We start from the raw sequence: 22800 nt of genomic DNA, 5'->3' as shown, positions 1-22800 counted from the left end.
CTCCGTAATTGTCAATCAGAAGGTAGTCCGCCTGTGCGGAAAATAAGGAGGCTTCCTTGATGACAGTAATATAGTCTTCCATGACTTCAGAGGTACCACATTGAGACCATTAGTCTTTGGCGGTTTATGAGCTGATGAAACAAGCGGCCTTATTAATTTATAAAAATATGGAACCTCTGTGTTGTGATGATGGAGAGAAATGTAATGGGTTTTCTTTATAGAGTAGGCTGAATAATGAATGTCATTATTATGATTATTGAACAAAAGGCTTTGACGAGGGGTTGGTTTACAAGCCACAGATTTGACACAAAAATGATCTTGCCATTTTTAAAACATTATGGTTTCAAGTTTGATGTTGAGAAGATCACTTTCTTCATGAGGAGTCACTGAAAGAATAGATGCTGCTGCTGGTGCTGCTGCTGGTGCTGATGATGATGGCGATTGATGATGGCGATGATGATTAACTGGAAAGACCAACTTCTGTGATACAGCTGATATAGTTGGCTACTATTTTAGTGTTGTTGATGATGCTGATAATTAACCTTTGAAAAGATACTCCAGTGACTGCTGCTATAGCACAGATGATGATGATGATGATGATGAAATTGAATTATATTTTTGTCAGTACCATCATGACCATGGTGATGTAATAATGTTATCATGCCCTGCTGTTATGAGGAGAAGGTGGTGATGACGACAATGATGACTGTTGTTTATTAGGAGACCAACTTTTATCTGTGACATTGCAAAGTAGTAAGTTGTTCATAATATCCTAATGGCCTGTTGGTCCACTGGGTCATTTTATGCCCTGAACTGATGACACCTTCCAGGTTGCTGAAATATTGCTGACTAAGATCTGAAGCCATTATTTCTCCATCCATTGCACAATACCGACGTCGTCATCGTATTGTCAACTGTATCCTGAAATGCATGGCGATATGTCTTGGCAATTGTATTGTATCCTGTATGGATGTATGTTGCTACAATGAACAATATATATGAGTGATTCATTTGTTTGTAACAGAATCAGATGACCTTTTCAAATTGGACATGACATTATGAGCTAAAGAAGCCAGATTTACACAGATGATCTGCATAAATTGTTGGCTATAAAATCAAATGTCACAAAGAACATGAAGAAAAGGTAGATATTTTACAAATATGTTTTGCATGCAACAGTACCAACAATAGTCCTAGGAATATGTCATTAAACTGAAGCAATTTCTGTTCCTTGACTTTTAAGACAATGCAGATTTGTATATGAAGCGATCGAGGAAGGTATCTGTCCTCAGCTATTGTTGGGGAACTTGTGGTTGAGTCAGTGTCTACTCTTGTGTAAGTTGCTTGCTAGGTTAATCAAGTCATTATTGTTGTGGCTACATATAGAACATTTGGTGTCCTGCGTGGGAGACGGTAATGACCATGTAACCACAATAAATGCTTGATTGTGAAAGGAAGCCGGTGGTTGAGGCCACCACTAATAGACTCTTCAGTTACTGCCCACTGTAAAGGCTCCTTGCTATCATTTCAAACTCTGATACATTCTCCCACACATTGCTCCCAAGAAGTATATATTAGGGTTATGACAGTCGAAAGGGAAGGCGGTTAGGAACAAATTTAATGTTTTCGAACTTTTTTCAGGACATATCTAGTGATATTTAAAAAATAATTTTGTAAAGCCTATGGATTTGTTTTTCGCAATATACCAACCACACAACCCTTTCTCCCCTAAAAACAAACAAATATCAAATGATCCGTCCCTAAACAAATAGGTTGATGTTGCTGGGATATTGCTGATGAATATTACCTGGCTTAATTCATCCTACTTCCGGGGGCACGGGTAGTCCAGTCGTCTATGGTACCGCAATTCGCTGTGCAGAGTTGCGTCCCTTGGGCATGCCAGAAACCTATGATTGTTGGTTCGAATCCCGGTTTGCCCCGATTATGTTTCTAGGTTTGTCAGCACCATACCCGTGCTCCTGGGTTTCACCAAAGTGGTAAACGTCTAAGACCTGCATCATTTCGGACTTTCCTCCCACATTAAGCTGACACGCCGTGATATGAATGGAATACTGTTAAAAGCGGCGTAAGCCCCAACTCACTCACTCACTCACTCATCCTACTTCCTGTTCTACATATGAAAACTGATATGCATTTTACATGTTCACATGAAATGCATGTCTTAAGATACTTATGTTACACCCCTTCCTTTAATGCTTGTCTAACTTTTGTTTTGTTGACCAGGAAATTAAGATCTCCCTATTGGCAGAAGATACTATTAATCAGTTCCAGATCTTTACTGTGAATAACACACCCTGATGGATTGTGAGTTGACATATCGGGAAAATGAGTAAAATGAAATTATAAGAGGAAACAGATTCCAAGTACAGCTCACCTCGGCTTGACAACTGGTGGAGCCGACTGGTAGAACTGGCTTACATAACATGCATGATGACCGAGCATACCAGGCAGGTAGGATCAATACCAGGGACATAGGGCAACCTGGATTACAGGGTGGGGACGTCTTGTTGGGTGGGGCCACATTGGAATTTGTGATTAATGACTTGCTCTGTTGATGTTTGGATATGGGCCCCGTTCCACAAAGCGATCTTAGTGCTAAGATGATCGATCATGCTTGAACATAGAGTCATGACAATTGTAGCGTTAAGATCACTTTTTGGAATGGGCCGTGTAATCTTAAGTGATATATGTTTTTTCTTTTCATTTTTTTCTTTCCTTTAATTTATAATATTTGATGAGGGTGTTATAGTTTGATGTGTCTTGGTTACAATGGTTGCTGATGTGAAGGTCAGCAGAAGTTTATATTAACCTCAAGGTCATCTCATTTTCATCACTGAGGTTACATACTATATTTATTTTCTGACTAGAACATGGATAACAGTTAAATTACTGTTTGCCCTGAGGAACAATTTGAAGAATTTTGAATTTCCTTGAAGCAGATGGAAGAATGAAGGACAATTTGTTTGACAAAGTGTGGTGTGAAGTATCCTGGGACATGTTTGACATTGGAGGGAGGATGATGGCACAAAGAAGTTTCGGAATAGTTCACATTTGCATCACAATGAATCTTTTCCTTCTGCCTCCATGACATATTATTAGAGTCTCTATCACACTTCTTTGGGAAACTAAGTTGAATTACAAAATTCCTACTCTTCCCCACCAAACCATTATTGAAAATGCAGTAGTTTCTCATTTTAGATTTCAAATATGATGCATGTCAAAGATTAACACAAATGCATTGTCAATTTGGCATTAATTTAAATGCCAATAGGATGAAATTCACACTGAGCTAAAAGTGTTTTGAGACTTGAGATATCATTGCAGGTTAGCAGCTGTGAGGTATTCCTAGAAATGCAATGTGTTGAATATTCCATAGATCTACTGTTACAACCCTTCAAGAGAACGGAAAAAAGTGACTCTGTAATTAGCAGAGCAGGAACAATGTCTGCCCCTAGGGCATATGTCCAATGCATGCAGTCTCTTGCTGATCAAAAAATGCAAACTAACAGCTTCGAGAGAAAAAGGTTTGAGCTATGGCAGATATATGTCTTTCATAGGTCAAAAAGTAGAAAAAATATACTTCTGACCTTTAAAAGTTGGGTTTGATTGAAAGATATTGATCTTCTTGTTACAAAATTTACTCTTACTGTTAGGAACAGTGTATGGAATGAGCTGCATGCCATGTGGCCTGCTATCAAGAGAGTGTTCTGGCTCTTAGCCCAGGAAGTGCCTGTCTTGATGACGATTACATGGCACCAGACATGGGCTCTATGGCTTATTTAACCCCTGATACCCAGTGCATCAAAATGTGTCAGTTTTGTAATATAAATGGAAATTATGGCATTGGTTTTCGTCAGGTAGTGACGCTGTGGCAGGGAGAGAGGTTGAGGCGTGAAGAGAGGAAGACAGGTTCTTTTGATGTTGATGTCTGTTTGAGCTAAGGACCTCTGATTTGATTCAGGCTCCCCTGTTGTTGGGTCGGGACCTTGTCACGTTGTTTAAGCCTATGTGGTTTTCTTCAGATGTTATCTTAAGACTGAAGTTGCTGATGTTGTCTTCAGATGTAGGTCTAGATCTTCGCTACAAGTGTTGGGTCTAGATCTTGTCTTCAGATGTAGGGTCCAGATCTTGACTTCAGATGTAGGGTCCAGATCTTGGCTACAAGTGTTGGGTCTAGATCTTGTCTTCAGATGTAGGGTCCAGATCTTGACTTCAGATGTAGGGTCCAGATCTTGACTTCAGATGTAGGGTCTAGATCTTGACTTCAGATGTAGGGTCTAGATCTTGACTTCAGATGTAGGGTCTAGATCTTGACTTCAGATGTAGGGTCTAGATCTTGTTGCCCATTGACCTAATGAGTGAAGTTTAACAGCATTAACTTCAGCTCATGAATATCGTGCATTTGGCAGAATTAGAGTATCATTTGTGTGAATTTTGTTGTCAACTGATATTTAGTCTTTCTTTTTGACAGCATGGATGCTTTTCTGAGGTGTATGTGTTGCTATGCTACCTGGCACTATTTTTTATTCACATTACATATGAATTTACATATGCATTTAATACAGCTTGGGTCATTGAGTGCATCTTGTAGAATGTTGCAGAAATGCAAAGTTCGAATGATATGTTATACATATGTATCCATACAGATTCGTCACCGGTTTTACAGGCATACTTAGAAGAGCTTCCCAGTGATCTAATGGGTTCTTTTGATAAAATATGATCACAATCAATTGCTTTGCAATGTGTTTTGAAAATATTGTTCAGTACGTCTTTTAATTATTTTGTTCTGAAGAACTTGTCAATATTTCATCACAGGAAAACCTGTAACTATTTCTTCAAGAACTCCCACTTTGTCATCCTTCAAGAACACGTGACTACTTCAGTCTTTAAAAACTTGTCTCTCTCTCTTGTCCTTGGAAAACTTTCCATGGTTTCATGCTACATTTTCTTGGCACTGTCTCCTGAATCTGTACTGAGTCTGTTTTTGTTATTGTATCTAATGGATGTAGATTGTAAGAGTGGCATTTGGTTGGGAGCTACGCAATACTTGGAACTGATATCCGACACAATGTTGTCTCTGATCCCAAACAATCAACAAACCAAATAATTACGTTGGTGCATGATAGCAAATGTGATCCTACTATAAATTGACAAGTTGTGATGTCTTCTTGATTTCACTGATTTTGCATGTGTAAGCATATGTTTTCATCCTTGCTAAACAGAGGGACAGTATATCACAAAACCTCTGGCATGCATGTATTGATTTATCAGTAGAGCATTTTTACTGTGAAGGGAATTGAAATCATGGCAGCGCGTTATATTTACAGCTGAATAAAGTAATGGCCTGGTTCTGTTTGCTGACTATGCAGTCAGTGCTGAGGTATTGATCAGAAGGACTGGAAACTGTTCCAATGGCAATATATGTGATGTTTGTTTGTGGAACCACTCTTTTAATGTGTTGGATGGCTGGAGAGCTGGGGAAACTTCCCATGGAGTTATCCCTCTTGACTGGTTGAGGGAAAGAGTGAAAATGGTTTTGTGCCGAACTGTGGAGACTTGCCATGGAGTTATCCCCCTTGACTGGTTCAGAAACAAGCTCCATCACAGCATGTGACACCTTTGTGATGCTCCTGTTAACATCGCTGCCTCCAGGGTGGATGTGGCCATTACAAGAATATTATTATTTGCCACTGACCCCAAATGTAGTGACTTTTATCAAATGGTTTTGAGATTGCAAATGAACAGAAAAGCACCAACTTCCCCCCACATTCTTAAAGTTGAAATAACATAACTTAAGCTTGACAAACATTTTTCAATATAATTTAGCTGGGGGCAGAGAATTCCTCATGACAGACATGACTGTCAGTTGGTTGCGAGTTCATCTCCATGCATGCACCGTGGTTGTTGTCCCATTTCATAGTGGGGAGCGGTGACGGGTGGCAGAGAAGGAGGAGCTTGGATGAGGCAGTGAGTTAGCTGTGGTAATGTGTCATGTAGTTACCTCCCTTGACTGGCTGAGGAAGCGAGTGAGAATGGTTTTGTGCCCAACGATAGTAACTTGTCATGCATTTCTCTCCCTTGGCTGGTTGAAGTAGTGAGTGAGAATCGCTTTATGACGAGCTGTGGTAACTTGTGATGCACCTCCCTCGACTAGCTGATGGAATGAGTGAGAATGGTTTTCTGCCCAGCTATGGTAACTTGGAGTTACCTCCCTTGGCTGGTTGAAGTAGTGAGTGAGAATCGCTTTATGACGAGCTGTGGTAACTTGTGATAAACCTCCCTCGACTGGCTGATGGAATGAGTGAGAATGGTTTTTCTGCCCAGCTATGGTAACTTGGAGCTACCTTCCTTGGCTGGTTGAGGTAGTGAGTGAGAATTGCTTTATGACGAGCTGTGGTAACTTGTGATGCACCTCCCTCGAATGGCTGATGGAATGAGTGAGAATGGTTTTCTGCCCAGCTATGGTAACTTGGAGTTACCTCCCTTGGCTGGTTGAGGTAGTGAGTGAGAATCGCTTTATGACGGACTGGTAACTTGTGATGCACCTCCATCGACTGGCTGATGGAATGAGTGAGAATGGTTTGTTTGCCCAGCTGTGATAACTCTGACCCATCTTGAACACCAAGAGTCTTCTTTTTCAGGTGTTCCATTTTGATTGTGGTTCAGTGTGACCAAATATGTTAGGGCATTTATACCATGTCATATCATCCCTGATTTTCTCAATATGTATGAATGATGTTGGAGACAAGATTGAAGCATTAATATAGTAGTAAACGTAACAGTCCAAGTAAGGATAATCTGTGACAAAACACCTGAGCGTCTTTATGTATTGAATAATGTATGTAACACATTTTTAATTAATGTTGGATATATAATTATGATAACTATTATAATCACTGAGGTTGAGTTTGCATAATGTGTGAAATATGCTGGCCATTGATCCAAGAGTACATTCTTCTCAGTGAGATGTTAATGCGTCCTTGGAGCATGCTGGATAACTTGTATAACGTGTTTAATGTGTACCCGTGATCTTTGAGAATGTAAAAATAAACATCCAGCCTACCGGTCCATCACACTTCAAGTAAATGATGCCCCCAAATTCCTTGAGTAAATAAACACTTCAGAAAAATGCCTAACTTACAACCCTAGAAACTGATTGCCTCACAACTACTCAGGTAATGCAAGACAGGAGCAGATAACAGCATGTTGATAGGACAAAACTTATCAGTATTTATCATTTTATAAAGCCACTAGGAATGTCAGAACATATTACGATCAGGGTTGGAATCCTTCATACTCTTGGACAAGATTGGAAAAAATCTGTAATAAATTCTATCCATATCTTTATCTTGTTTGTGAAATAATGACCTGACAGGTTGGAATTTTTTAGGGGAAGAATTTGGAGAAATGTGTATTGAGATGGCCCCTTGTTGGTAAGTGGGCTGTGTGTTGAATGAGTTGGGAGCTGTGTACAGTTGTTGGAATGCAGTATGCGAGGACTGCACACATTATACTCGTGATTGTTTTGATAAGGTAGGAGGGTCTGGATAAATGGAAATAAAAGCATGGAGTCTGATTTCTGTGAAAGTTTATGGAGAAGGGTGTTGGTAGAAATGGCAGAATGTAAAATGTCTGATAGGCACAATTGTTTACATATTTAAACGGGAGTTTACTGATCAGATCTTTTGAGTAGGCTGTGCTTTTTCAGCTTTGATTATAAGAGATGATTAATTTTTGTAATATTTTTTTTCTTTTTGATAGAAATGTTGTAACAAGGAAAGTGTATAATGAATCAGATCAGAAATCAGAAAGTAATCAGATATTACCCTTCAGTAATCAATAGAGCTTTTATGAAAGAAGTTTTTGAGCATGTTTGGGAAGAAGAAACTAAAAGCCGAAAACTTTATTCGGGACAATATTTCACAGCTGTATGTTTCTATTAACAGGGGGTGGGGGGTGGGTAGCCTAATGGATATAGCATTGCCTCGTTACTCTGAAGACTCAGGTTCAATTCCCCACAAGGGTACAATGTGTTAAGCCCATTTTCTGTTGTCCCCACCGTGATAATCCTGGAATATTGCTAAAAGCCCATGAAACCATACTTACTCACTCAATGTTAAGAGGCAAGGGTAGCTCTGCTTCTTAAGACGTAAGTTTGTTTTCATTCTTCTGAGTATAATTTGTATGCAGAATCTCATTGTTGGATGCAGGGTTATTGCTGTTGTTGCTTCATGCAGAATTTGATCCTGCTCTCAGTGTTCCCATTTACCGGTAATTACTATTTTTTACCGGTAAAATTTGGCTTGGACCGGTAATTCATGTGACTGCCAGTCCCTGTGGACCGGCAAATAAAGTACTTTATAAATCTTTGTTGTTGAACAAAACATTGGTGATATACATATAAGTACATTTTTTCAAACAAAGTCAGCTTGTCTGTTACCATCAGGGTAACTTTATCTCGAAATATTTAAAAGAAGAGAAAAGTGTGACTGAAGTTTGTGTGAATGATTTATAGATCAAACTAAGTTACTTCAGAGATGACATCTTTGCACTGAACGTGATGTTGAAAGAATTGAAACTAAATAATTTTCATGCATTTTTTTATTTGTTGAAAGTTGGTACTGGCAAAAATTAGGAGGGACTGGTAATTTTAAGAGTTGCCAGTCCACAAGGACTGGCAGTTTCAAAAGCCAGTGGGAATACTGGCTCTCCTTCACTCACTTACCCATAAAGCATGTTATGAATTCATTCTGTTCCAAAACCTTTTGAGTCAGACTTGGGTAGGAGGTTGTTACCAGCTGAGCGTACAACATAGAACAGAATTGACTAGACACATGCTTTGAACTTGTGACTGAACATTTTATAAGAATTCAGTCATGTCTTAATTCAGCTAGGGCAGATTAGGCCTCAGTATCCCATGGTAAGAGAAAACTAAGGAGGATTGGATGGTTACAATGTTTGACCTTGGTGGCTGTCATTAGTGGATTGTTGCTCACCATGTCAACCACTGGTTTGACTGGTCCGCAGAGTGTCAAGATATAGCTGGAGTATTTCTGTGTCACATATAAGAACCCTCACTCACTCACTCACTCACTCAATGTATAGCATATTAAGATTTATTGAAGTAATACTTCAAGACAATGTCTGCCAAACTCAAAGATAATCTGAACACTATGCAGTTAGAGTGAGTGAGTGAGTTTGGTTTCATGCTGCTTTTAGCAACACCTGATCAGCCACACATCATTAGTCACTTCAGTAACTTCACAGCAGCCATCTTTGAATTTCCCAGTTTCTCTCAGTGGAATCTCAGCCAGGGCTCTCCGACACCTGAAGTCAATTACCTATTCCAGACACATATCAGTGTTTATCAGCACATTGACCAGCGGTCACTCATGTTGGGAAAGCTTCACTGGACGTGGTCTGGTTTGTATTCTCTGTAGACACAGCAGTGTTCCAAGGGATGATTGGGTTTCTTTGTGTGTTGTGTAGGTTCCTACATGCTAAGGCCTTGTGAAGGAACTTTCTGATTGTCATGCTGCAGGTTTGGAAGGAAAATATGCCTGGTCATATCTATTATGAGGACTCTATAGCTGTTATTATTATTGTAGAAAGTTAGCGGCAATTTGAAAATGGTTATGGCAGCTGACCTGGAGGTAACTTTTTGAGAAACATCAATAGGATAAATTGAGAGGGTGTCTTGAACCACTCATCTAAATCAAGTCAATTAAAATATATTTTTGGTCAGTTCAATTAGTTAATACTAGACCATACTGTGTACTTCTTTATTTTAATGAAATTAGTGCCATTTAACAAAAGGTTCAGTCCAGTCAGACACAAACATGTTTTACTGTGATTATGGGATACATATTAGAGTTATACGTATTATGATGTAATGAAATATATTTGATGATGTTTAGGATAAGACATCAATCTCTTATATATTCACTTTTGGGGGAATATTTAAAACCCAAGAAATGTCTGTAATATGACTTAAAGTGGCACCACAACCTTACTCACTCATTCAGTCTACAAGAATATCATTTTGCAAGATTTGATATCTTGTAGAATCATTTGAGAACATTCTTATTCTATGTGATGGGTTTGCCTGAGAGTTTTTCAAGAATGTGAAAAAACATGTAAACTGATAACTCAAAACATCGAAATGCTAAAACTTGATCATCAATTTCTTTTTAAGACCAGTGATCAATCTTGAAATTTGAACTAATTGCCAACATGCAGTGAGCCATGCATCTCTGTTCATTATCTTCATCCCTGTCAATGCTATTATCATCCGACCATATTCGACGTAATAAACGCTGAGGGAGCTCTCAAATTAAAAATAGGGGGTATTATAAGAATATAATTTTAGTGTGAAAAAATGAGTTGAAAGATCGTAAATTTCGTGGTTTATGCTGACAGCCTGAAATGATACTAAAGAAAAATCTGTGCGTATCATACACAACAGATATAGTTTCCAGATTTTTTAAGGGTGTATATAACATATGAGTGATTATTAAACACGAATAGATAAGTCTTGTGTACATTGTTCAATCGGAAAGGGTGCTAATTGGGATTGTTCACTAGCCAATATATTAACAAATATTGCCTTGGGCGCTTATTACGTTGAATACGGTAATCATTATTCTCCAAGTAAGATCTGATGCTATATTTTTTTCAGTGTGGTGAATTCAAAATTAAAATTTAATTTTGATCTGCATGGCATATATGTTGAAGACAAAAAGTAGGTCAAAGTGATTAAGCTCTGTCCTGTCAATCATCGCTCGTGTGATTGACATGTTCTGTGTCAGGTGATGAACAGTTAGATAGACCACTTGGATCTCCTGTCTTGTGATAAAACACTGCTGATAGTTATCCATTTCAATCAATCAGATTCACCACCAATCACAGGACTCCTAGTTCTTTCCCTTCAAGGATATGCGTGTGCAATGAAGAAAAAACAAACATTGGCCTACATTCCAGGTGATCACTTGTGTACAGCATGTACATTGTTAATGTGATAATAACAGATACTTGCAGATCATAGAAGTGTTGAAGGCCATTCACAATGAGAGACAATGCTATAATGATTAAGTATTTTGTTTACATATTTGACGAGTTTAAATAGTTTAAAATTAATTTTGTTTTCTGAACATTGTGGTTTAGGAGCAAGACCTTCTCCAGCAGAAGTAAATACATGTACTTGTTTATAAGTAGCAAACAACATGCTCTTGCCCATTCATAACCCTCAATTATTTCCCCTTAAACTAAACAGCCCATACACATTTATTGATTTATTTCATTTTGATCTACCTAAGGTAATTCTGTAAACCATAAAATATGAAAAGCGTTACCTCAATGTCTTACTCCAATACCAGCCTGTCGACAATTCACAAACTAATCCATGGGGATTCCAGGTAAGAATATAGGCCGCCAGCAACCTATGTATATATGTGCTTGGAAGAAGCGACAAAATCGGATCAGATGGCCCGACTCAGTGACTTGGATGATTCCATGTCATCGTGTCCCGACTGTGTGGATTGATGCTCTCATATTAATCACTAGATTGTCTGGTCCAGACTGGATTATTTACAGGCCACTGTCATAAAGCTGGAATGTTGCTGCGAGTGGCATGAAACAGAATCAAGCAATTCACATTCACAGTGTTCAATGATCTGTTTGGTGAAGGTGAATGTTTGTGGCCATTTCTCTCTCTGATGTTTTGGAAGACATATCAAAATCTAATGAATGAAATACTAAAAAAGTATTATTATTTTGAAAAAACAGCATTGGCCTCTTTGTGGTAACATTTTGTTCTCTGATCATGAGTATACCACAATAGATGCAAAGTTTCCATAGAGTCTTGTTCCAGCTTTCAGTGCTGATAATGAGATAATGACCCTAAGTAAACCAAAACAAAAACATCATTTAGGAAACATGAGAAAATGTAATGTCCCAGATCTGTGGCAGGTTGACCAGCAAACAGTTCAATGTATGTGAAACATGACAGCACTCTGAGGCATTGGCTTCTGACATGTATACCACTGACCACTACACAGAAGGGCTAAGTGATATGTAAACACAGACTGCTTTGATAATGTGGTCAACTAATGATCAGATTCACCAGGCCTGTTGATATTAGACAATTGCCCAATTACTGTGTAGTTTGGCCTTCAACTAGGATGGCTTCACCTGTACAGTTTGTGGTCTGGAGTACAAGGTCGTGCAGAAGCCATGTTGTTTGGGTGGATGTCATGGGAGATAGTTGTTGGTTGTGGTGCATTAATCAGGGTCCATACCCTCGGCTGTCAAACTGTTGTGTTGTTCTTAACATTTCCTTTAGTCATAGGATTTATTTTCTTGTTTTTGAAATTTCTCGGTCAGTACGTCAAGAGATACTGAAAAAGGCTGTCGCATGATTTGTGATAATTTTCTGAAAAAGAAATTGTCATGAAAGTTAAATGAAAATTCAAAGAAATAATTGTTCATAAAAGCTAAATCCTCTTTTTAGTTCACTCCCATATTGGAGTTCAGAGAAATATGTAAATATACATAATTCCAAGACGCTTCCCTGCTTTCATCGGTCAAAAGCTGGAGACAATTTTAATGTACAAGATACAAGATTTTATTGCAAAAAGAAACAGTGACACTATTCTATAAACTATATAAACAGATAGATAAGAAGTCAGGATAACAGCACAAAGTATTAATACAAAATATTATGTTATGACCTTGGATTATCTATAATAAGAACTTTAGTATATTTATACAAAAGCTGATTAAAATGAAACAAAGCATTTTTTTATTTTGAGAATATTTGTTTAAATTTTGCTGATATGTACGTAAGACAAGAATTTGTAAGATCTTATTAGTTGCTTATCAATTATTTATTTTAATGGCAGTCCTACTGAACAAGTGAATTAATCATTGTCACTGAAATGAATATTGTGATAAATAGGTGCTCAAAATTTCTCCCAAGACTGTCTGAATAAGACAAGAGACAATAAAGAAAACTTGGGACAGGGGCTTGAACTTGCGTTGAACCTAAATAGATTGTCCATCATAAATTTGCTTTGTCTAGGATTCTTATGTAATGGCATGGTAATGGTTACAAGCCTACACTATTTAAAACTTTAATCAAGGACTTGTTTCACAGGTCATAAGTAAATAGCTGACTTAGATGGCTGCTCTTGTGTTTACACAAAGAGGTTAATATTGTGAGTTTAAGCTTAGTTATATTGACTCATCTAGACATTTCAAGCTTTACTGAAACAATTTGAAACATTTCAAGAATTTCCTAACAAGCTGTGTCAACAGGATTATTTCATCTGTGAAGAAAGGTAATGATGGCTTTCTCACATTTATTTACAGTTTCTATTTTGGCCTTGAGCTTGTTTCCATTTGCGAACACTCATGAGTTTCCAGAGATGGCATGTACAAACAAAGACAGCACTTATTGGCTGACTGATGCACCATGATTGGCCTTTATTTCAGTCTCACTCACCCACTCATGCCTCGTGTTGCTCTTTTGTCTGGATTATTTATTCTCGATATTCTTCCTCATGTTTCTCCCCCTCTGTGAGCAGTTACAATTGGCTTAAGATAAGAAATAAATTTGTTTTGTCAGTTGTGAAATTTTCCATTGAACCTGTTAATACTGCAGGCCATATGTAAAGAAGCATCTTGTCGTGGACTGTATTGATATTGCCTGTGGTTTTACATCTAAATCTGATTAATTACAACACCAGAAGTCGCACTGGCAAGGTCAGGCTGAAATACATGTGCTTTCAAATGTGTAGTGATTTTCTGGCCTGATCAGACTATGTAAAGAAATTTCATGAATAATATATAAGCAGTCTTTCTAATATTTAGCCTGTTAGCATGGACAGCAACCAATGGTCATGTATTTATACTGATCCAGTGTTGCATTGCCAAGGGGCTTGGAACATTGACCACTGAAAATCAAATGAACAATATGGATATGTCTCGTTCATGGCCTTTTTGCTATCTCCTACCAATAGTCTTCCCAAGAGTCTGAAACTCTGTGCGCTATAATCTGATGAATAAACAGACTCTGATCTGATGAATAAGAAGACTTCAGTGCACTGATGAGGTCAGTCATGAATAGCTAAGATAATCACAATGCTGCTATGAACATTATCCACTCTCCTACTGAATGATGAGAAGACTTCTGGGACGAGATGGTGAGAGAGACTGCCATGTCCTAGAAATGTAGTCAGTGCCAAAGGGTCTTGAGTCTACTGGCTTAAACTTGGTCTTGCACTTTTTCAGGAGATTTTCTTCCTATATAGGCTGTCATAAGTCATAAGCCGAGTTCACTTAACCAAAAGAAAATATTATTGACTCAGACATTAGATTTCTATGTAACCAAAGTTTCAGATTGTCACATTGCCGATGTCATTTCCTTGTTGAATGACTGTACAGTGTCTCCAGACATCAGATTTCTAAGTAACCAAAGTTTCAGATTGTCACATTGCCGATGTCATTTCCTTGTTGAAGGACTGTACAGTGTCTCACACATGACCAGTTTCCTCCTACTGTCTTCTATACCTTTCTGTCTTCCATAGAAACCCATAAGAATTCAGGTCAGAAAGGTCTACAGTACCCCATGGTGATATGTTCTAAGAGTGGTCAACTTTGCTCGAGTGATAGTAGTGTGTGACCGGGATGACTGTGTGGCATTGGGCTCCCACAGGGCAGATCTGGGGTCATGATATCAACCACTGGTCTGCATGACCCAGAATTAATTACAGAGGGTCGTGATACAGCCAAAATGTTGTTGACAGAGCTGTAAAGACATATTGATTCACTCACTTACTCCCGAAAATGACTATTAGAATAAATGCTAAAGCTGTGCATTGGTTCCTCCTAATCCAAAGAACAGAGACTATGCTTGAAATATTAATTTGAACCCTCAACTGAAGTACGGATGCAATGACTTAAATCCTACTTGCCCACAACTCATTTCAGTCAAGTGTTTTAAAATATCTAGATTCTGAGTGAAGACAGGTAGTCCATTCTGATGTTCACTAGTCTCAGGACTGTAGGACTAAGGGCTGTGTGTAGCCTGATGTGTAAGGTGCTGGATCTGCCCATACCAGCTCACAATCTGACAACAATGACCATAATGTGACTTTTCACTTAGGGCTCCAGGTCTTCTGTATTATTCTTAAAGCCATATAAAGAGCATCGGGTTCCACACAGAGTAGAGGTCCTGCTACAACAGGGACTTTGCTGTAGACATGTGGCATTTGGACATTTTGAAAGGACATTCTTGCGCACATCTAAGAAATTTGAAAAAGACTATGGCACAGTTGGGATGACAGTCAGTCAGTTTCCTAGAAAATTAACCAAAATGAAACCCTATGCAGGATCTACCACATTATCACAATGTCACAATGAGCAATTTGTGAATATTCTGTGGTTTAGTATAACATAGTACATCAATACTGAAGTGCCCCTCCAGTATGGGAACTTCATCATGTACCCTCTGCTTCCTTGTTCATCATTGTTGTCTGGGTCCTTGTGGTACTTCAGACTTGATTGGTCAAACTGAAGCCTTTGTAAGTTAAATATTGTGTGTAAGCCTGACTTCCTGGATCATTCTATTCCTGTGACTTTGTGTCAGTCCTCAAAATAGCACTATATCAGTGTTTTGAATAGACTTGGGAATCCTGAGTACTGACCTAAGACACAACTGCTGCTGCATGTGTTAGAAACAACTTATGCTGTGTGAAGCAGTGTTAACCTGCCTTACAGGATAAAAATAGTCACCTTTAGTTAAAGGTGTTGTCCTTATTTTATGTTGAGTAGTTTATATGTCGCCAATAATCTGATCTATGTATGTACAATCATCCACTTGTCAGGACATGTTTAACATAATTTATAACATAGCAGTGTCCCGTTATATAAACCTATACCAGTTCAACAGTGATGTCTTACTGGTTTGACATATGTGTTCCTGTGTGTGTGCCATGTCCTTTTGTATGACCTGTCTCCTGACCTGCTGGTGGTGGTGACAGTCGCCCTTGTCACTCTACCCACCAGAGGGAGTTGTCAGGAGTCGGTGGTGCATGTCAACACGCCTGACTGATTGTTTATACAACACAGGCTTCAGTCACATGACTACCAGGAATAGCTGGGTCCAAATCGCGACACCAGCAATATTGCTCACCTTAACTTGAGGTTATAAATACATACCTGTCTCCATCCTGTTACCTATATCATCGCGTGAGTTCAAACAGACCGGTAGGCCAGGTTGCCTACAGTCACGTTTCAAGAGCTTGTGTCGAGGGAATGAGGAAACAAGGGGAGGGAAGTGATTGTCTGGCTTCGTGTTAGGAAGCCAGCAAGTGGGAGATACAGTCGACAGATACCACAGTGGTGGAGTTAAGCAGTGGATGGGTTACTAGCTCGCTTTCACGCAGTGTGTGGAACCCTGATGTCCCACAACATGCCGAGAGATATCGGGGATACTGTTTTGTGCACCGGGGAGAAGATCATCACCATTGCAGAGTGAGTAATTTGTTGACGCACGTCACAAATGTTTGTCTTCATGGATATGTTTGTTATTGATTGACCTACCTGTGTTGAATTGTGGGAAGAAGAAAGTTATTGATTCAGTGAAATGTGTTTGGGGAAATATGGATATGGGTTAATTTGTGTAAATGTGTTCACTGCCTGACACCTCCAGGTGAATGAGTGTTTGGCAAATGTCTGACACCTGGGTCTGCTTGACATGACAAACTACCGGGTTCGTGTATTGAAAGGAATCTGGTTATGTTACTTCGACTTGAAACCTATAGAATTTTTATTTAGCCATGTAACTCCACATTTTAGCTCATGGTAATGATATTATCTTCACAGTAACATTAATTTTGACCATAAATGCATGTTCTCCAGCACCTAGGGGTAATGGTATTGCAATATGAATACAAGACAAGTATATGTGGCGATCTGTATGTACAGTCATTGAGATGTGTCAGATGACAACTCAATATATATGTTACCCTGATAGTGCTAATCTTGTTGTATTGTTTTTGTCAACATCACCCTGAGCAGAGACAGTTAGAAACCTGAAACTTAATGACATTATTTTCCTTAGAACCGACACAATAGTCTTACATATTAAAGTGTCACTTTGTAATTTATGTCAAAATTTCCAAATCTATGTTGCCCTCTGTAAACAGCAACAAACTGCAGGGGAATTTCCCCTCACTCTACTAACATAAACCCCAGCACAGCGCTTGCACATCGGAAACAGATGTTTGGCTGTCAGCCTTGCTGTTGTTATCACCTGTTTGCTTCAGGTAGCAGACCCTTCAGGGTGATCAGGTAGTTGACATTGAGGAAACAAAGCCTCACCTGGAACCAGTCGCCTGTGGAACATTAAGCCCTGCTCGCACATCTATAACAGATCTGATCACAAGCGTTGCCAGTTAATGGGACACAGTGCACTGTGGCTGAATGTGTTTGTCTTGAGGCAGTAAGGACATTTGGGCTTTCAAGTGGTCAATTTGGGATAATCTTAATGAACAATGTCAATGAAAACCCAATTTAGGGAGAAGTTTGGTTCATTATTCCACATAGTCAAATACAGTTTTTGTAGTTATGGAATCTTAAATCAGTTATTCCTTTATGCTTGTCAGGAAATATTAACGCTTTTATAAATTTGTTTTGAAAGGAAATTGTTATCTAGTGAAAGCATACTATGGATATTGGATCAAGGAAACGATTGGTGATAAACGTGAGTCATCTGTACAAACTTGCTTGATTGAGAAGTAATAGATATGTGCTCATAACTGTGAAAGGGATAGTTCTGTTAAAAGGCTTTTCTCATCTATTATGGATGTAAATAGTTTCTTTGTTTAAAATTTCCCATTAACAGTCGTGAGGGAGACGTTATGTGTATCTTTTCACAAGGTCCACATTTTGGAATGTCGCCTTTGTGATAAACAAAGTCATTGGACGGTGTTATGTTGGGAAATGTGATTTACTTCCTAAATACCACTGACATCGATAACTATTTATGAATTGACTCTCATCTGCCAACAGAGGCCTGTATGCATACTTTCCGCATCAGTAAGCCCCAACAACGTCTTGACTCTTGAGATGGGCTGATATTTTGTGTAGTACCTATCGACCAAGGCTCACATAGGGAGTGGGACTGTCTTTGCTCCAAGCTGTCGCCACGCCGCTTACGATAACTGTACGATGACAATATCCCTTACTTTATACCACACCGGTAGCTGCAGAGACGGGATGTGGCTGGTGATTCAGTCCACAGCTCGATCCAGGTCTCATATGTGATGGGAATATGAAAGTAATGGAATATTACAGTGGGCACACAGTTGTTACAAATGGCCACGCGGAAAGTTCAGAAACTGATCTTCTTATACACCAGGTTCAAGTAATCCCCGTGAGGCTTTCCAAGTGAGTAATGGAATCTTGTTTGTTTTTCATGTTTTCATGTGATCAACACTCTATGGGTCAGTCAAGGTTCCGTCATCTGAACTATCTTCCTGTTTACACATTGCAGAGAGACAGCTATTATGCAAGCTTTAAGCTGTGATCATTTACTTGTGTTTATGAAGTACCTGCCAATTGGAACATACTTTTCGTATGAGTAATTCATAATTGACCTGGATTATATTCTGATTGATTACGGAGGTAAGAGCCCTGAGGCTGGTTCTTCAGTATGTGATTGAATGTTTGCCCACAGAATGTAGATTCTCTGTTACATGGCAACATTCTTAGGTATAAAAACAGTGATGTAAATTTTTAAAATCATATATTTATTTGTGCCAGTTTTTTTTTTTTTTTGGAATTTCATGAATTCGGGAGTTAAATCATTTAACCATACTTTTCAATTTTCAAGATAATCACAGAAACCTGTTATCAAATATGTCAAACAATCGGTCAGAAATTCTCTGAAACTGTTGTGATAAACAAATGTGAATCCATGTTAGACTGCATCATGGGACGGTGGTATCCCCCATGAGCCATTATGATAAACTGTATTATCTACTGATGTGGTCATTAGCGGCAGAACACCATAGCTCTGCTAACCTTTATACAGGCATGTTTTCATGTGTCAGAGCTGTTGACAGAGATTGGGGCTTATGACAGCGGAGATGAGGATGCTGCGTGCTTCCTGTCGCCCTGGTGATCTGTTAGGTTGTTGTACATGGTAGAGGAAATGTCACAAGCCTGCTGCACTTTACTCAAGTCGAAGTGTAGGCAGATGTAGGTCCATGGTTGACAACCACAGATAGGCCATTGTTAGAACCCGCCCACTACTTGTTATTGCTTGTCAGGAACTGATATTTGATACTTGTAAATTCAATATTGGGAATATATTGTAATTTTTATTTGAGAATATGTTGATTTTGGTGACAGGTGGTATTAGTCATTGGCAAGCCATGGCCCAATTTAGTGTCGGAGTACAGAGCTACTTTCTCAGTTATTTGTATTTATCAAATGGTCTCTATGCTATATTCCTATATTCAACAAGGTCGTCAACATTATCACATCATCATAATTATCATTTTTGCCCTGTTCAGATCTGGTAAGAATTAGTCTTCAACAACCCATGTTGTTAGCGGTGACTAACTGGATCGGATGGTCAAACTCACTGACTTGGTTGATGCAAGTCATTGTATCCCAATTGCACACATCGATGCTCATGGTGTCAAATCACTGGATTGTCTTGTCCAGACTTGATATTTTTCAGACCGCTGTCATGTAGCTGAAATGTTGCTGAGTGCGGCATTATACAAGAAGACCCTGCTAGCTCGTTTGTTCATTTCATACGACAATATCCATACTTCTCCAACCCAGTGAGCTTGACTTTTCATTAACCTAATGCCCAGGTGGTAACAGACTTCCTCGTTAGCACAGGTAGACAAACACATACTCATCTATCACACCTGACAGGTGAACTAACATGTACAGCATACATCACAGATGTACAGGGGCAGATATGAATAGGGCCACAATCTATGACATGGTGCAAATACTGCAATATCAATTTAGTTACCTGCCACAGGGCATTTATCACTGGATTTGTTCATCCATAAACAATCAGCCTCTGGCCGGCCTTTCAGCGAGGCATTGTCAAGCTTACAGTAACTGTTGTGGTATTTGCCTTGAAAACGTTGTTGGGCCTTGGGAGTGGTTAGACACGGGGTTGGTAGTTTGACATTTCTCACTGAATTTTCTTTGAAATAAAATGTCAGACAAGCTGTCTTGAAGAGTTCTGACCTGTGGAGTATTCCAGGTTTTTTCGGGTGAGGTGTTTTATGACATAGAATGGGTTCTTTGTGTTAAGTTCTGCTTTATGTGGATTTGACATCTTAGTGTCCAAAACACCCTAACAGCCCAAAAAGGCTTTCAGTGGAAGAATAAAGAAAATACCTGCTCTTATTGACATTTTAAAACGGTATTTATTTATTTTTTCAACTAACTGGCATGCAAAGAAGATGTCAGTTTGATTGATGGCAGAAACACATTTTTTGTAGTTGGTAATGTGTTTGTTATTGTGGCTTTGTTTTAAATGGCATTTACGTTCAAGATGTAACTATCAGTTCGAGAAATTAGAAACGATAGTGTAGATTTGATTATTACATGTGGTGCTTGTGATAGAACCAGTCCAGCTAGGAAGTAGTAATTTTGAGTCAGTGATATCTAGCAGGTTATCAAGGGTGCTACATAGGCTATATCTGGTACATGTTTGTTTGGTATTTTCCCCAAGAAACACACAGAGAGTTCAGTGTATACCCCATGTCTGACAGTAAGGATCAGAGATTACAATGTGTAACCTGACTGAATGTGTGCCGCACTATCATTGAATGATATCAACAACAACCCATGAGATTTGGGGATTTCTCTCTGTGGTAATATATTTGAAATTTTGCTGACTGCACTGTAAAATAATGTTCCCTTCACTCACTAGAAAATGAAATGATGAGATTCAATACATATGAGTCAGCAGCACACCCAGAACAGTCTGAACCTGTGTACCTGGTCTGTGATGAAGTGAGTGAAGATGACCTATCCCCCTCCCTGCCTCCTCATCTGACATTAGGATCTGTGATCCACTCTACCGACTCACAGTGACACACTCAGGTACACACCTCCCACCCCTCCAGGCCTAATAGTCACCTTACTTTCTGATACAGAATTTAGGCCTTTCTGTGAGCCCCCTGCGTACTGTCATACTGCCACCCACCCACACACCTAGGTGTCTGTCTATTCATAGCTGATAGAGTCTCTCTGCTCTCACATGTCCCAAATACATTTATTCCACAATTGCTTCTATCCTGTCTATTTCAGACACCTTAGATTACCATCACCAACAGCTGAATCAGCAAACAACAGCCGGACAGATAATTCTTAGACACAGAAATTTGCTGATACAGCATTAGGCAATATTCACTCGCTAACTGAATAAAGATGAGAATTATTTGGAACACAAATTCTGCTCTAGAAGTACAGAGAAATACACGGGCAAAATCAATCTGCACCTCGACATAGTTTATTTTGTGTGTGGAATGCACATTAACATTGATTCACTGACATTGCGTGGTAGTCAGTGCTTTGACTGAAACCAATCCCTCTCATTGTGAAACACCCTGCATAACTGCCACACAGCTACCTGTACTGTGTAGACTCAGGTATGCTGATTACAACTGCAGGTGTCGGTATGTTCCCCTCTCACACCTCATTGATACAGTCATAGGCCCTCAATGCTAAGGCTGAGTTTCATTCCGTCTGTTTTTCCATCTGCGCGTTCTGCCTGTGGTTGTGCAAAAATATGGGTCAAACTTCATTGTGTCTTTCTTTAGAGTAGCCAGATATCATGATTAGTAGATTAATGCTATGTTGTGCTTTTTTCCCTCTAAGCACCATGATTTATTTATAAATTAACACAGAAATGTGTCTTTAACCACAGTGAGTATCCCACTTTTGATCAGTCATGGTTTAAGATGTAACTTGTTAACTGTTTTAGTATATATTATTGAAAGATGTCCACTTTATTTTACAGTTTAACTTCTTACGATCGTTGAAAATTGATTTCTTACAAAGGCTACAGTTATTATCTGAAAGAAAATAAACAGTTAGCATATGAACTTGATGCAGTGTGTCTGAACTATAATGTGTGCTGTCATTAATCTTCAATGATTGAATGTCTTGTCAGAGTCTGTGAACAGCGAATCATGCCGTCAACATTCAGTGCATACTGACTGATCTGTATGTGGACCATCAGAGACACTTCTCATTTGTATTATAACATTCAGTTCAGGGTTGGAGTACCTTGCCAACACTCATTCATGGCCTGTTCTTATCATCTGTTAGAGGACATTACCATCAAAGTGTAAGTAGAAATTCTAGGGACAAAGTGGAAAACCGGTTTTCGAAAATGTCATTAAGAAAGTGTGGCTAGTAGAAGCTTAGTGACTGTAATTAATAACATGCATTATGTTAGAGACTACTTACTTATCATACAGGTCACAAGGACTCGCGACTTATGCACCTCAACAACATAAGGCATTGTGACTTATTAAATACATCATTATAAGAACTATTGACGGACTATTTACGTCATTATGAGGACTTCAGTGACAAATTATTTATATTACATTTACAAGCACCAGTGACGAGTTAACAGCATGCTCAGTGAAACAATGGTGGAAAATCACTAAACATACAACCAGTGCATCAGACTTCATCAAAGGGAAGTAACTGCATTGAGGGAAACCC

General features: G+C 38.9%; 1 protein-coding gene across 3 annotated transcripts in view; it reads left to right on the top strand.

Annotated features, from left to right (window-relative positions):
• LOC139452038 (TBC1 domain family member 12-like) overlaps window positions 1-22800 on the top strand; it is a 79704-nt gene that overhangs the window by 33183 nt on the left and 23721 nt on the right. Inside the window, exon 1 of one of the 3 annotated variants that reach the window (XM_071233325.1) lies at window positions 16224-16554. The exons of 1 other annotated variant lie outside the window; for it this stretch is intronic. In XM_071233325.1, the coding sequence (XP_071089426.1) occupies window positions 16481-16554 (74 nt within the window). In that variant the 5' untranslated portion in view covers window positions 16224-16480. Of the gene's footprint in view, window positions 1-16223; window positions 16555-18188; window positions 18472-22800 lie in introns of those variants that run through there. One more of the 3 variants, XM_071233324.1, reaches the window with a different exon arrangement.

Source organism: Haliotis cracherodii, unplaced genomic scaffold, assembly GCF_022045235.1.
Source record: "Haliotis cracherodii isolate W230 unplaced genomic scaffold, xgHalCrac1.p SCAF_9, whole genome shotgun sequence".
NCBI classification, from domain to species: Eukaryota; Metazoa; Mollusca; class Gastropoda; order Lepetellida; family Haliotidae; genus Haliotis; species Haliotis cracherodii.
The sequence above is the reverse complement of the archived record's forward strand: the minus strand, read 5'-3'. Positions and strand labels throughout refer to the sequence as shown.